General features: G+C 42.7%; 1 protein-coding gene across 3 annotated transcripts in view; it reads left to right on the top strand.

Moving 5' to 3' along the window:
- Positions 1-11,735, top strand: part of Fhit (fragile histidine triad diadenosine triphosphatase) — a 1,530,368-nt gene extending 1,518,633 nt beyond the window's left edge. For all 3 annotated transcript variants that reach the window (XM_060390944.1, XM_060390943.1, XM_060390942.1), the window contains one exon: positions 11,432-11,735. In XM_060390944.1, coding sequence (XP_060246927.1) covers positions 11,432-11,443 — 12 coding nt within the window. In that variant the 3' untranslated portion in view covers positions 11,444-11,735. The remainder of the gene's footprint in view (positions 1-11,431) is intronic.
- Positions 11,736-15,682: the final 3,947 nt, after the last annotated feature.

Below are 15,682 nucleotides of genomic sequence, written 5' to 3'. Positions count from 1 at the left end.
ATGCATCATGGTAGATTATCAAATAATGTCTTCTCTAAGTCAAAGAGAACATGAGAGGATCAGCTAAGGAATTACTAAATTACAGATTAAAATATCAGCTGCATAAATACAGAAGCTTTGGGAAAGCTGTAAGGGAATTTGTAAGTAAAGGTGAAAGGTTGTCTGGGATTGACAATGACATCAAAATAATCATTGTTGATATTTGTGCTATGCAATGTAGCCCACAATAAATGAGAAGGAATTAGAGATTAATAAAACTCTCATTTGTGGGCACTATCCCACAAAATCCCAATATGGGGAATTGATTAGAACTAATCAATAGATTTAGAAAGACCTCTAAATATGAACACAATATGCATGGTTTTAACCTCTCTATATTCACAATCAGAAAAAAATGTTTTAATTTAGCATTTATATTAGCTTCAAAAGATATGTAGGCAAAAAGTTATGCAGTCTTCTAGATAAAAAAACTATAAAATGTTAAGACGCATTAAAGATGAATTAAATAAACAGAAATTAATAACTAGGCTTGTGCAAATTCAATTTTCTTCAGTTGACCTTTAAATTTAGTGGGATATAAACCAAAATTCCCATGGTTTGGTTTTGGTGACAAGTGACAAGTTTATCCTAAACTCTATGTGGAAATGTGCCAGACAACCTGAAAACAAAACAAAACAAACAAACAAAAAACCAAGGTCAAAAATACCCCAGGGCTTATTCTACAAGATATCAGGACTTATTTATTACAAGGCCATAAGACTTAAGAGAGCATGATATTGGTGCAAATATAATTGGACTGATGGAACAAAATAAGAAGCCAGAATGAGATGTAGGCATATATGAAAACTTGATTTATGAGAAAATGATAGCACAAGACTCTGGGGAAAGTAAACTTTTTTTTTTTTCCAGCAAATGGTTCTAGGAAAATTGGATAGCCATGTAGAAATAAATAAAAGGAAGACCTACCTTACATTGTATATTAAGGTTGATTCTGGGTAAATTTTAATTCAGAATAGGCAATATAAAGCAATAGAGATACTGAAGACAGTATAGAGATCAGCTTCATGACTTACTATAGGGAAAGGATTTAACTAACAAGGCACCAAAATCTTTTAAACTCAGCAAGAAAAGGCCAACAAATCAGACTTAAAGGGGAACATGACTCCTCCACTCCCAAAGACGGAATGTTGACATGGCCCCTTGTTGCCAGCAGCGAGATGCAGCTTCAAGCAGAATGAGATGCCAGACATGCTTACTGCAGTCATCAGAGTTTCTGTAGACAGACTACATCAAGTGCTTGCAAGAATGTGGAACAGCAGAACCACTAAGTTCCCAAACCAGGCAGCATTTTATTCCAGTGCTAGGGATACTCACTGAGATGGTGAAATAGAAGGGGCTGCACGGAGCAATCACTACAGAGGTCAGGTCCTCTGAATGAGGTGGGAAGAGGGGGCCGAGACGGGTGGTTGCCGGCAATGTTCCATTCCTTACTATGGGGCATAGAAAGATGTGTATTTTATTTATTTATTTTATATTAATTCTGTAAGCCAGATACAAACCATCTGCAGTTTTTCTCTCTGTGTATTATATACCAAGAAAAAAAAAAGGCAAAAATAATGAGATAAGTGGGGAAAAAATAACAACAACAATAATAAACAGGGAAGGAAAAGACGTGCTTGACTTTACTGTGTGGTCCCGTTGATGGCTGGATACTCAAAACAATGTAGGCTGGAGCCAAAGCAAGAGAATAATGGCTGTACAGCATCTTTGCAGACATCCCACCTGACCACCATCCTCGACTTTAAGAGGCTATACTGGCCAACCCCATCATTATTTTTAAAATCAAATAGTGGAGACCACTACAGAGAGGACACATTAGAGGTAGTACTAATCCTTAATGACGCCACTTAAGAAGAGCTCATTATAAACAACTTGTTCTAATCACTTCATAGACTTAATCTCACATCCCTCAGTGACTCTCCAGTCTTCCCTGGCTTTCAGAAGCAGAAATGGAGGCTGGGGGCAGCTATGTGACTTGCCCATGAACCCTGGAAATTCGAGGTTCAGGTTATTTGATTTTGGAGTCCAGGGTAAGCTTTGGAAGCATATCTGCTGTATCTTTGGAGAAATGCCTGTCCCTAAAGAAGTCTAGCTAATGAATGGCTGGAATTATAGACAGAAGCAAGGAATGAAATACAGATTTTTTTTTTTGCTTGCTTCTCCACTAACTTCAGGAACAAGCCAGCATTTGATGACTCCCATACTGAAGGCTTCCTGTATGTCAAGTTAGCCAGCCATCACAGTCCAGTCATCTGCTGGGAAGATAGTGCTGTCCCAAGTCCTGAGTTAAAAACTTGAAAGCACACAGTTCATTGGATAACCAGGAATGAATACTGTCATCAATATTGATGACAATCCATTAGGTATCACATTCTCACATCAGCAAGTTTGCACAGGGGCTCCATTACAAGATCCTTTAGTTACACAGATTATCTTGGAGAATTTGCCTTTGTTTCTTGGAAAATATGGAAGATCTAAGATTTAATCAGAGGATAGGAGTGGAATGGAACATAGCAGATGTTTTACCAATTCCATATGAAGAACACGTTCCAGAACATGACCCCAGCCCAGCCAATTAAGAGACCTTCCCTTGCACTGATGTTTAACACAGAGCCAGAAGCCCTCAACTAGAATGTTGACAATTTCAAGCTTTAAGAAGTCATCCCTTTCATCACTGGGAGAAACCAGAGGTAGGAGAATTTCCTCCACAATGGTGGGAGTCAGGAGCCAGAGAGGCGACGTCTGTTAAGAAGGTGTTCTATCAGCCAGGTACACACCTATTATCCCAGCACTCAGGGAGGCAGAGGCAGGTGGATCTCTGTGAGTTCTAGGGCAGCCTGGTCTATAAAGTGAGTCCAGGACAGCCAAGGCTATATAGAGAAACCCTGTCTCAAACAAACAAACAAACAAACAAACAAACAAAGCAAAACAAAAAAGGTCCCATGTCACTTTTCATCCAGAGGAAAATCTGGCATTGGAGCATGTGCTTGTCATCAAAGGATTCCTGGCTGTATCAAGGGCATCAGTTGTTATTTCCCTGGGTGTAGTTTTAAATGGAAGGCTCCATAGCTTAATCACAAACTGTTGGCTAAGAACTCATTTTAAGTCAAATGGAGTCGTAGGCACAGTAGTTATCCTTGCCCAGTAAGAGCTGATGGGAACTCTGAAGGAGGAGGCTGAGCACAAGAACAAGAAAGCATATTCCTGGACACAATGGATCCTGGGCAAGTCACCAGTCCACTGTCTGGCACGACTCTGATCCAACTGATTTCTGTCTTTCTTCACACCATAAACCAGTTGACTTTGTACCAGTCCTGTCTATGTACCTCCCTCTGCTCCCTTGTCACCCCCATCACATGCCCTCCCTGAGCCATCCGTGATCTAGGATTAGCCAATCAATTTTAATGGGTATTAAAAAGGTTTTTTTTTTTAAGAGTGGGAGTCAGTACATTAGATGATACATCATGTAATAATTAAGCATTAAAAGAGCTCAATTGAGGATTCTCTTTTTGCCAGCAGATATCTTTAGGTCAAGGAGGTCTATAAAAACTGGCAGATCATTTTCACTCCTTTAAGAAAGGCAAAAACGATGTTGAATGCAATTAGATGCTCCTACCAATTTCCCTTCACTAAAGCTCTGCATCTTGCTCCAGAGAGGCAACGTCCTGAGCTGCTGGCATTCTAAGCAGTAAATTTCTGGTGTGGTATTGCCTTGAAGGACTCAAGGCTCGTGCTGGTGCTCAAATCATCTTTTAATTAGAAAGGATCAGCCCAAGTCACAGCTCCTGGAAAGGGGAGCTTTTTAGAAAACATCATGTCTCTGAAGAGTTCTGAGGAGCTGGCAAAATCCCCCCCCTCCATATTCCCTCTTTTCTCCATGGATTCTGCAGATTTTGGAGCTACCAGTTTATGCTAAGGACCATGCCTATAGTGTAAAACTGGTGCCCTCCCAATATTCTTATGAAAGCCTTGCTTGCTTACTCTCCCCAAAGATCTGTTGTCTATTCAGGAATTTCCTAAGCGTTCATGAGTGGTTAATTCCAACTTCTTTACTGTCTTAAAATAATAAGACTTAATGGAAGTTTGAAATAATACAAGAATTCAGAAGAAAAGTATTTTCCGAAAAAAAATCTAAGAACTCTCTCATTTTGGGTAAGACTGGATTCCAGAATACTACAATTAAAAATACCGTTTCTTTATATAGACTATCATATGTAAGCTGTTAAGTCTGACTCTTAAAATAAATATCTATGTCCTCTAGTTCACCCAAGGTCATACCAGAGAAAGGATGCATTAAAACAGAAAATAAAGTTAAGGTCACGATCCATAAATGGAAAGCAAGGTCATAATCTTCCATCACACCGAAGATCAAGCCAGGGCTAGACCCCAGGGGTCTCATTTTATGCCCTACAGCAGTCTCCACAATGTCTTTCCTGTTTCTTGCTGGTATAGGATCACATCAAACACCGACTTACCACAGGGTCCCACGTAGCACGGCACCCTTCTTACTAGAATAGTCTCCCATTCTTCTTCCCTCTATTCAAGATGAGACTCAAACATCATCTACTTAGAAAAGCATCCCCCACGTGATTAATCTAATGCCCATTCCCTCCATCTTTTAACTACAGTCTTCTTTGAAAAAGGGAGGGGCACCCCATGGAAGGATTAAGACAGGATGCTGGCTCTGGTCCTTGTCTCTTCCCCTATAAATGGGTTTCTGTATTGGTGCAGGACATGTTTGCTTGAACTTTTATATCCCTGAGGTTGTGATGGATTGGGTCCTGGGAGAAAATAACCCTCAAGGCCTAAAAGGAAGTCATCACTGTCTTTCCTAGGAGTGATACGGCCAGCTTTAATGCTCCTACAGACTGGAAAGAAGTGTAAAGATGATTGTATTTTTGACTTGTTTTATAGAAGAAGAAAGTTTTACAATATTTGATCTACAGTTCAGAGACTGGAGTCTCAGCAAATTCAGGTGGAATGAAATAATCTCTGCTCACCCATGTTCTAGTCCAGTTTTCAACCATTCACTTTTTTAAAAATAAACATTTCCTTGAAAAATTATGTGTGGGGATGTGACCTCAGAGGTTGTTGAGTGTCATGGATCTGGAGTTTCAGGTGGTTGTGAGCTAACCAGTGTGGATGGTGAGAACAGAACTCACGTCCCTTGCAAGAGCAACAAGTGCTCTTAACCACTGAGCCATCTCTCTAGTCCTCTTGCCCATTTGACTTTTGGTTCAAAGATGGATTTAATTGCAATTTAGACTGCTGATTTGTGAGTGACTGATCTAGGTCGTAACTTCCCTGACCACCTGCCTCAACATCAAGTGTTGAAGGTTCATCTCTTGGGTTTTGTTGAAATGTCCTGATCTAAAATAATAAGCACTCATCCATTAGTCTCAAGATTTATTTGGGTTAAAATCTGGACTCACAAGGAAAAAGAACATAATTTCACCAATACCATTTATTTTAAAATGGTGAAGAAAAAGGGGGGCACTTTAACCCATTAGTCAATTGAAAGTGCTGAAACCTTATAAACGGTGTGAGGATTCTTAAGTGGGTGCCCAGTCCTTCAGCAAATGTGCCTGCTATTTAGCTCCAGAGTTGCACACACTCCAGACACAAGTGCCATTAATTAAATGGCATGCTCAGCAAACTCTCAGAGCCATTAATTATCACAGGTAGCCTCTTCCATGCTTGGCTCTAAACCCCATTATAACAGAAGAACAGGAGTTAGAGCAAAAGAATGAGCAGGAAGAAGGTCACCCTCAAAAGCAACATGAGAAGAAGCTTTCACAGAAAGTAAATGACAAAGCATACCTGCTTTCAGCTTCCACTTTGCCCGTTCACGGAGTCTGAAAGTGTTTCGCATTGTAGGGTATTTCTCAAAATTAGTTTATCTCCTGTAAGGTACAGGTGAATAGAAAGTATTCTTTCTTTCATTTTGAGTGGGTTTCAGAGAAGTGTAATGTCAGCAGAAGATTTGAGACAAGTGAAGTCTGTTCTATAAAGCCCCAAAGAAAGGAGGGGTCTTTTAGGGAGAGTCCTTACTGGGCATGATACAGACATGGGGAAGTGGGCAGAACAGAGCAAGCAGCCAACGGAGCCTTGGTGCCTATGTGTAGTGGGTAACTAGAAGTACCTGAGCTGAGATGTGAGTTCCCCAGCCTGTTCTGCTCTCCAATCCCACTACCAAGCTCAGAGCAGATGCCATTTAATTTGCAGAGGAGACAACCCTGGGCATACTGGAGTATATAACTCAGAGCTCCAAGTTTTCAGGTCCTTTTTTTCATGGGTTTCAAATTCTTAAGAGTTTGATTCTTAGAGTCTGTGGTCACAGTCCAAGCAGAGGTGGGTGAGCCCCAGCCTGGCCAGAGAACAATTGTGTTCACCCTAATTCCTGAGAGGTTTGGTCCTGTATTGTCCAGGGCTGCATTCTGTTTTTATTGATGCTGTAGACTGGGAAATGGAGCTTGTTGAATAGGGAGTTAATTAGCCCTTGGTCATCTCAGGAAGTGGTGTTATTAATCAGCATGTGAAACATGCTACAGAGAAGTAATTTAGAGTCTGGCAGCATGCTTAGAAGTTGCCCTGCTCTCTAGATTTCACCCTCACGCTGCTGGGTTTCTGGCACTGAACCTGGGCTAACCCCTTCCTATCTCTAGAAGGAAGTATAATTGTATTGCCTCAGAGATACTAATCATAGAGTCTCTCTGATCCCTGCCATTTCTCCATCAGATTTTCCTTTACCCACCTACTTTAACACATCGCCATCAGTGGCTTTGCTGGTACAATTTTGAAAGGCCAGTTTATTAAGAAAAGGCTGAAGAAGAGAGGTCAGGGGGCTCTGCCCTTAGAAAATTGCTCACCTTGTTTTGGTGTGAGCAGAATGCCTTTTTATGCCTGCTCTGCCTGCCCCAATAGCCTGCTGGGAGCTAAGACTTTTAGAAAAAGAGGCTTGTTAAAAGATTTTGTGTGAGCCTCTCCCGGCTGTGTCATTGATAAATGTGGTACCCTATTTTAAAACCAGTTCTGTGGCTGGCGAGATGGTTCAGTCCGTGTTTACCATGCAAGCATGAGGACCTGGGTTTGGATTCCCAGTACTCATAAAATATGTAGGTGTAGTGGCGTGCAGCTATAATCTCAGCACAGGGAGATGGGGAGAGCAGCTTGGGGGACACCTGCATGGCTCACTGGACAGCCAGACTTAGAGGAAGTGCTGAGACCCAATGCTAGCGAGTGATAATGCCTCAAAAAAGAGGTAGAAAGAAATTGATTGGGGAAAACATATGACATTGATCTCTGATCTCAATGTGTGCATGCACGCTCACCTATAAGCAACCTGTGTGTGCACACACAGAGATGATAACAAACCATTTTTGTCTCAGTCCTGGTTAATCCTCATGGGTAAGGATCACTACCTGCAAAGGCAGCAGTGGCCCGATTCTTGTGAGTGAGGAAGGCAAATACTCTTTGTAAACTCTGTCCTCAGCAGCAGAACCACACTGCTGGAATGAAAACACTGGGAGATGGGTGAGGACCTTGTCTCCACCACTCCATTACAATGATACCCATCTGCCATTTCTGGACACCCTATCTCAAGCTCAGTCAGAAGGGGCACAGCCCAGGCATGTTTCTACCTTCCCAGGTGATTCCCATGGGCAAGCAAGTGTGGAAGCACTACTGAAAAGAGGGAAGGCCAGCTGGGCTCTGCAGTACAAGCCCTGAACTGAGCAGAGAGGTTGAAGCGGGAGAGACTAGCGTCCCTGATACACCTAGTAAAAAGGGGCTGTCTCCAATGCACTACGAGGGTGTGGAGAAAGGTTTTCTGGTGCTTGATGAATGTACCATTAGGATCTAGAATGTACCCAAAGGCTCAAGGGATGGAGCCTTAGTCCCCAAACTGACATTGCATGGGAGTGATGGAACCTTAAAGAGTAAGGCCCACTGAATGGTCTTGGTTCATTGGGCTCACAGGAAACTCTGGTCTTTTTCCCCCCTCTTTTGCTTCTAGTTCACCATGTGGTCTCACTACCGTCAGCCAAAGCACCAGGCCTAACTGATCACAGACAAACTCTCCAAAACTTTGAGCCCAAATATGAACCTTTCTGCTTCATACATTTCTTATCTCAGGAACACCCGTTACAGTAATGGAAAGCTGACCAATACGGTGACATTCGCACATTTAAGAAGTTCTCGGGGCTCCGTTCCGATTCACAGGAGGACCCGGTGGCACCTGTAATGTTACCCCGTACCCTTTGAATCAGACAACAGAGCACAGGGAAACATTATAGACCTTCCTGTTGGTTTGAGGGAAAGATGGAGTCAAAGGTTTCTATAGTTTTTCCCAAAAATTTGATGGCAGTCTTCAATAGGGCATTTTAATTTTCCTTCCAAATTCAGAGCTACCTTCTCCAAATATATCTCCTACCTTGTAGAACAATGGAAATATCCCCTCCCATGTTAGTCCTGACATTTCTCAAGCCTATTCTTAAAGGAAGGGAAGTGTTAAGTTGTCACTCTCTATTAAGAACTTAGACATAGCTGAAAATTGGAGCATGCATGGCTACTGAGCTCCCTGATTGTAGAAGCTCGTGTATCCAGGCATGCTCCCCAGACTCCTTGTGATCAGTACACTGACCCTGCTCTGTATAGAGTATTTTTCCAAGTGGGCTGCAAGCATGTCAGGGATTTAACCATTCATTTCCTCACCCCCTCCTGGGAACCTTGTTTACTTGTCAGTAAATCCTTTAATTGACATCCCTGGGTAAAATGAAAAGCTCTCAGTGGGAGTGGTGACAAGGAAGGGAACTGAAGATCTGAAGATAAACATGCTGTGTTAGGTCCATTAAAACATCAGGAGATGGACATATCACCAGCTGCACTCGGCCCTGTAGAGGCACAGTCTTCACAGCATAGCTAAACGCTGACTCCTTCCTGCCTACAAAGACGGCAGAAATGATAATGCAAACAAGAGAGGCAGACTTTCCATGAAGGAGCATTGTAATATCCCAGGTACAATTGTGGGTGCTTTGTGCAGACCTTCCCTGCATCCCCTAGTAAGTATGGTCACCTCACTCCCTCTACCCACCCCCACAGGCACACCACAAAACCGTGGACACATCTCTCCTCAAGCACTACAATATGATCCGGTGTTCTGAGTGTGAAAGTTACAGTCTGCTCCCCACAAGGCTCAGAACAGCTATGGGAATGAAACCACTACAGGAAAGCATTGAGAAGCCAGATGGCTATGTGAGTGATAAGGCTGTGTGAACTAAGAGTTACAGAAGCAGTGCGAGTGGGATGACAGAGGATCCTGTGTGGAGAGAGGTAGATGAAACTCAGAGATTACAGAGCTGGACTTAGAAGGGCATGTGGTTGAAGCAACATGAGCCACAATGTTCAAAAGTAAAACTGATAGAAACTTCTAGGACATAAATCTGCCCTAGACAGGCAAGGCAGGAGAAAAGAGAGAGCGCATCCATTTTCAGGCCAGCCAGCACAGGTGCCTCTGACTCCAAGTCAATAATTGTTCAAGGACAAGGTCTGTGATGAATGTTCAGAAGATGACCCATATCTCCAGACAAGGCAAGCAGTGCTAGGAACAGCATCAGATGGTCACAGGGTCATGTGAGAACAGGACAGGATGCATCTCTACAATGTAAGTTGGATGGTTCAAATACCCCGCTCTCCCACCTTCACAATGGTACAGCCCTGATCTCAGAGGAAAGCACTGCGGTCCAGGTTAGGCGTGACTCTGCCTCTGTGTCATGATCCCCACAAGACCACATATCATTACACAGATCTGCTTCACCCTGTGCTCTCTGACTTTGTTATCAACTTGTAGGAAATGGATTCCCAGGCTCACAGAAATTCTCCTCCATATGCCAAACACCAATGTTTGTATCCTCACCAAGCTGGGTTTGAATGAATCTAAAGCCAAGGTAGCCTTAAACAGAACCTTTAAAATAAACGGGAAGCTAGCTTTTCACACCCCAGTGTTGAGACTGTATCTTCTGTGCTGCACTGAAACCCACAAGTGGCAATCCAGATAAAGAGGGCAACCCACTCTCTTGAAAACACTGAAGAAGGGTTGGAGCCAAGGGTCAAAGTCTTCCAGAGGACCTGAGTTCAGTTCCCAGCACCCACATCAGCTATTGCTAATTTCCTGAAACTTCACCTCCAGAGGATCCAATGCCCTCTTCTGACCTCTTCAGGCACCTGCACATACATGCAACATATGGTTGCACAAACACATACACAAATAAAAACAAGATTAAAAAAATGCTGGAGAAGTCTGTGATTCATGACAGTATTTCTCAAAATCTTTTTATTTATCTATGGTGATCGTCGCCCAATGCTCTGAGTACCTGTTTCCTCAGTCTTCCACAAATTTCATGAAATACAACTCAAAGTCTTCTGCGCTCTCCCCCTCCTACTTTGCTTCCACTCTGGTAGTTACTCTGTTCCCAGCTACCAAGCTGTGCCATCCCAACTGCTGGCCACACCCATTTTACCCATACCCACTCATTGTGGTTTAGAGGGGTGAAGGCTGCAACACAGAAGGCAGGGGCAGAGCTGTGAAAGTTTTCCATGGTCCCCTGGATTTAGACCCAAACCATCATACTATACCACCGAAAGATTTCTTTTTTTTTTTTTTTTTTTTTTTTTTTTTTTTTTTGCTATATAAAATAACACAAGATTATTCTATGCAAATAGTCCTGTGTGTAGAAATGTTTGAGGCCTGGCTCATATTCTTAGGATACCTGGCACATATGGAAAGCTGATTTTGCCAGCTACATAGTGCTTTAATGATTTCCCAAATCCAGGTGCCAGAGTCTTCAGTCACAGCAGAAGCTTGTTTTGAAACAGATTCCTGGGCCTCTCTATAGACCTTCTGAATCAGAATATGAGGGACAGAGTCCAGAAATCTGTGTTCTTAGGCTCAGCAGAGTTTACACAATGATAATATTTATAGTATATACAAATATTCTCATGTAGTATATACAGGTTGGTTTTCTTTATAAATAAGCTCTGAATTGGTAATGTGAAATCTTAAGAGTCCGTGCAGCTGACCTTTAGTGATGTGGGTGATGGGCAAAAGACAAAAAATGTACCTGGACCTGGAGAATACATCTAGGCATCAAAGAGAGTGTGAAATCATTTATTTCACATAGCTTGCCCACACATCAATATCATCTTCCATAAAATGTTAATGGCAATCTAACAGATTAACAGTAAACAAACTAAATGTTAATGGCAATTTAACAGATAAACAGTAAACAAACTTATTTCTTGTTTATTGCTAGGCCTCAAAAGAAATGCTACCGGTTCTAACAAAATGTCTGTTTTTATGTTTTGTCATTTCCAGGCAGGAAAGTAACTCAAACAAATCCCAAGGCTTAAGGAAATGGGCCTCGTTCTCCTGGACTCCACAGCACTGGAAATGAAGTTAGCAGCCTTTATTATGTCCCCCGATTCTGCAGCCTTTTGCAAAGCATTTTATCGCCCTTGTGGAAGCCAGTGGGGTTAGGCTTCCATCACGATGACTGACAGGCTAGCTTCACCAACAGTAACAGTGACAGCCTGCCACGGTTTCTCAGTTATGCCCGTAGAATAGGACCTTCTCCAAACTGTCCCTTAGCCTGGATGAAAATAAAGTGGTAGCTAAAATATTTACCTGGTGTTGCTGGCTGATTTACAAATTGATATTTTGGGGCCTCGAAAAGGCATAACTGAGGAAGTTGCTTTCTTGGAGCTAGTGTGTTTCCTGTGAGCCTAAGGTTGGTTACAGTAGAGAGATCTGGAGACTATCATTGGTTAGGAAAGATGACAGTACAAGAACCTTTCCTTGGTCAAATTCTCCTCGTGCCATCAGTGCAGAAAAGCAGAGATGAAAGAATTCAAGATGGCCAGAAGGACATTAAGTGAGGACAATGTTCTACTCTGAGAGCTTGTGGTTTTGCGTTTTCAAATATTTTCTTTTATTTGTGTGTGTGTGTGTGTGTGTGTGTGTGTGTGTGTGTGTGTGTATGCATACATGCATGCACACCTGTCTATGTGTGTGCATGCCTACTTGCCTCAGTTATACCTGTGGAGGTCAGAACACACAACCTTCAGGAGTCAGCTCTCTCCTTCCACTATGTGGGCCCAGGGGATGAAGCTTTGGTAGTCTGGACTGGCAGCTAGCACTTTTAACTGCTGAGGTATCTTGCCCACTCTCCACTGTTTTTTGTTTTTTTTTTTTTTAGATTTCATTTATTTATTTATTTATTTATTTATTTATTTAAAGTATATGAGTGCTCTGTCTACACGTATACTTGCATGGCAGAAGAGGGCATTAGAGGGTATAGATAGTTGTGAGCCACCATGTGGTTGCTTAGAATTAAACTCAGGACCTCTGGAAGAACAGACAGTGCTCTTAACTGCTGAGCCATCTCTCCAGCCCCTTCACTTTTTGTTTGTTTGTTTGTAAGGCAGAGTCTCTCCTGGAACCTGTGGCTCACTGATTCTGTTAGGCAGGACAGCAGGCAAAACCCAGGGCTCCACCTGTCTCTGCCTCTGCAAGTGCCTAGATTACAGCCATAGATTATCATGTCCTACTTTTTACATGGAATAAACTCAGGTCCTCATGCCGATGAAACCAGCACATTACTGATGGAGCTATTTTCCAGCCCTACTCAGAGTAGCCGGAATGTAAGAGAAAGGGACAGAGAAAGCCCTCAGTACCTATCTAGAATCTGTGTCCTTCTCCATCTTGCTAAGTTCTTTAAGGAAAGACTATGGAAGTGGCTCTTTGCTCTGAAATTTCAAAAAGGGTTAGAGTTTGCACAGGAAAATGGTATTGTGGACACAAATGTCTGAAAACAGCAGTTTTCTTTTCAACAAAAATCCTCTTTGAGAATCTGCTCTGGCTTATGGCCACTCCCAGCCCGACACCATCACCAACATACGGTGCCTTAGTGTCCTGTGACTGCAGACCCTCCGTGGCTTACACAGTTTATACTTTAGCCCTGAGTCTGCTATAGGTAAAGTCCTACATTATGCCAGTCTCCTTCTCCTCCTCCTGCTGCTGCTCCTTGCAGTCACTGACATTCTAACACCTTCTCCTCTCTTCCTGCACTTGTATGGCTTAGATTTGTTGAATGGTCAGTCAAACAAAAGCCCTAAAAACAACCATTCCTCTATCATGGGGCTTAAATGCCTCCTTCTTTGGCTTTTGCATCAAAAGGACCTGAAAGCCTGTTCCTTGCCTCCGCAGTTAATTCTGTTCTACACCCACTGGCTCTGAAGCACTGGTGAGTAAGCTCTTAATCAGAGGGAACAATTAGGTGAATCATACTGCAAGTCATGCTTTGGTTCTCCATGTTGTCTGTGTTACCCTGCAAAGTTCAGACTTTGTTTCTGCCTTTCTCCTCACATCAGTCTTTGCCTAACTCTGGCACCATTGTGAAAATGTTTTTGTTCCCCCAAGTCCATACATTGAAACAAAGTGGTAGGATTAGGCAGAAGTGGGGCCTTTAGGAAGCAATTAGATCACAAAGGCAGTCTCTCACAGAGAATACTCATAGGGCTTCCTGTTCCCTTCCCACCCTGAGAGCATATGGTGCCATCTGTGAACCAAAAGTGGGACTTTACTGAACATGCAATCTTTGAGCACCTGGACCTTGGACTCCATGCCTTCAGAACTATGAGCAAGGAATACATTTAGACACAACCTTGTTGGCTGTGTTATGTTCCAAGCAGAGCCAACAGACTGTGTTTTATTTTGGTCTACAAATATAAGGGAGCATGGAAGATCAAACCTAGCTTCAGTAAGAATGAAGAGCCTGCATTTGGGAGATGAGTTGGAATCTGTTCTTGTCCATCACACCATGCCTTCCCCCTTGTCATATGATAAACACTGCTTTCAGAGCATCCTCATGACAGGAATTATGCTAGAAATTGTCAAAACATTAGTTCAAACAAGCTTCACAAGCAACAACCAGTCTTTTTCCTTTCTCTCTTCTTTAAAGCATTTTCAGCATCTACCAGACACCCCAAGTGATGAGGTACAAGCCCATCCACAAAAAACTACTATTCTCTTTTTATAGACAAGGAAGCTGGGGCTTAGAAAGTTTGTGGCTTGCTTTAATTACATGATTATAATGCATGGTCCTCTTGACAAGCTTCCCTCTTTTCCAGAAGCTAAGCTGCTTCTGAGGATGGGGGAGAAGGGACACTGTACATGTCCCATGGGAGAACCCTTCACTTTCCCCATTGGCCAGGCTCAATAAGCATACAGAGAACTCCAGGCGTTTAGTCTCTTTATTATTTTCCTTCCTGTCTTCATCTTTTTTTTCCTCTCTCCCTGTCTTTGCTCATTTTCTTCTCTTTGCCAGAAAGCTATATCACAAAAACAGGAATGTGAGCTGGAGATGCATCCTGTACATCATGATTCTCATACTTCAGCCTCAGTCTGCATCACCAAGGGTGCTTGTCAGAACTGAGGTTGGGGTTGGAGGGATGGCTCAGCTGGTAAAGTATTCGAGCTTGATTCCCAGAATCTACATTAAAAAGCTGGGCATGTTAGTACCTACTTGTGATGCCTACCTTGAGGAGACAGAGACCAGTAGATCCCTGGGACTTACCTGCTAGTCAGCTAGGCTTAATTAACAAGCCCCAGGTTCCAGAGAAAGACCCTATTTTACAAAACAAGGTGGATCTTGAGGTGGCTGATCTTGGTTGTGAACATGACATAACTGGGAAGAGGGAACCCCAATTTAAGACTCTATCACATAGACCTGTGGGCATTTTCTTGATTTTGAATTGATATAGGGGAGCCCAGCACACTGTAGACAGTACCATTCCTAGGTGGGTGGTCCTGGGCTGTATAAGAAAGGTGGCTGAACATGGGCCAGAAGCAAGCCAGTAAGTAACATTGCTCCATTTCCCTGTATCAGTTTCTACTTGAAACTCCTGCCTTTGCTTCTCTCAGTGATAGATCATGACCTGAAGGTGTAAAACGAAATAAACCCTTTCTTCCCCAAGATGATTTTGGTCAGTATTTTATCATAGCAACAGAGAGCAAGCAAATGCAGACAGCAACAAAGCACACACCTGGTACTGACCCTGTCAAACAAAGGCCTGATAGCAAGCCTTCCCTTTAGCTTTCCATGCACAGTGCCAGACCAGAGATAACCACGCCTCTTTTTCATGCTGGTTCTGGTAGGTCAGAACCCATAGTTTGAAACCCACCAATGTGAATGGATTCCCGCCCACCAAAACAAGTCGAATCTTCTCAGTACAGAATTGAGGTCCAGGTGGTAATGAGCTGCAAGTTAAATGCAATCATGCCACTCGAGCAAGCATCCCAGTAGGGTTTTAGAGTTATTTAACAGCACAGAAGGCTTCTTGTCTGGGCTAATTAAGTGATTAGCTTAGATCAATAGAAGATGAACAAGGAAAGTGGGATGCTATATCTCATGACTAGCTTTTAAAAAAAAGGTGGTGACTTCAGCCACAAGGAACATCAGTTAAAGCCAGACCTAACTGCTGAAGACTTCCCTAGGTCAATCACAAGGGAGAAGGAGTTTACCCATGTTGTGGATGGAATATGAAATTCAAAATAACTTTATGCATG

Source organism: Meriones unguiculatus, chromosome 9 (assembly GCF_030254825.1).
Source record: "Meriones unguiculatus strain TT.TT164.6M chromosome 9, Bangor_MerUng_6.1, whole genome shotgun sequence".
In the NCBI taxonomy this organism is placed as follows: Eukaryota; Metazoa; Chordata; class Mammalia; order Rodentia; family Muridae; genus Meriones; species Meriones unguiculatus.
The sequence above is the reverse complement of the archived record's forward strand: the minus strand, read 5'-3'. Positions and strand labels throughout refer to the sequence as shown.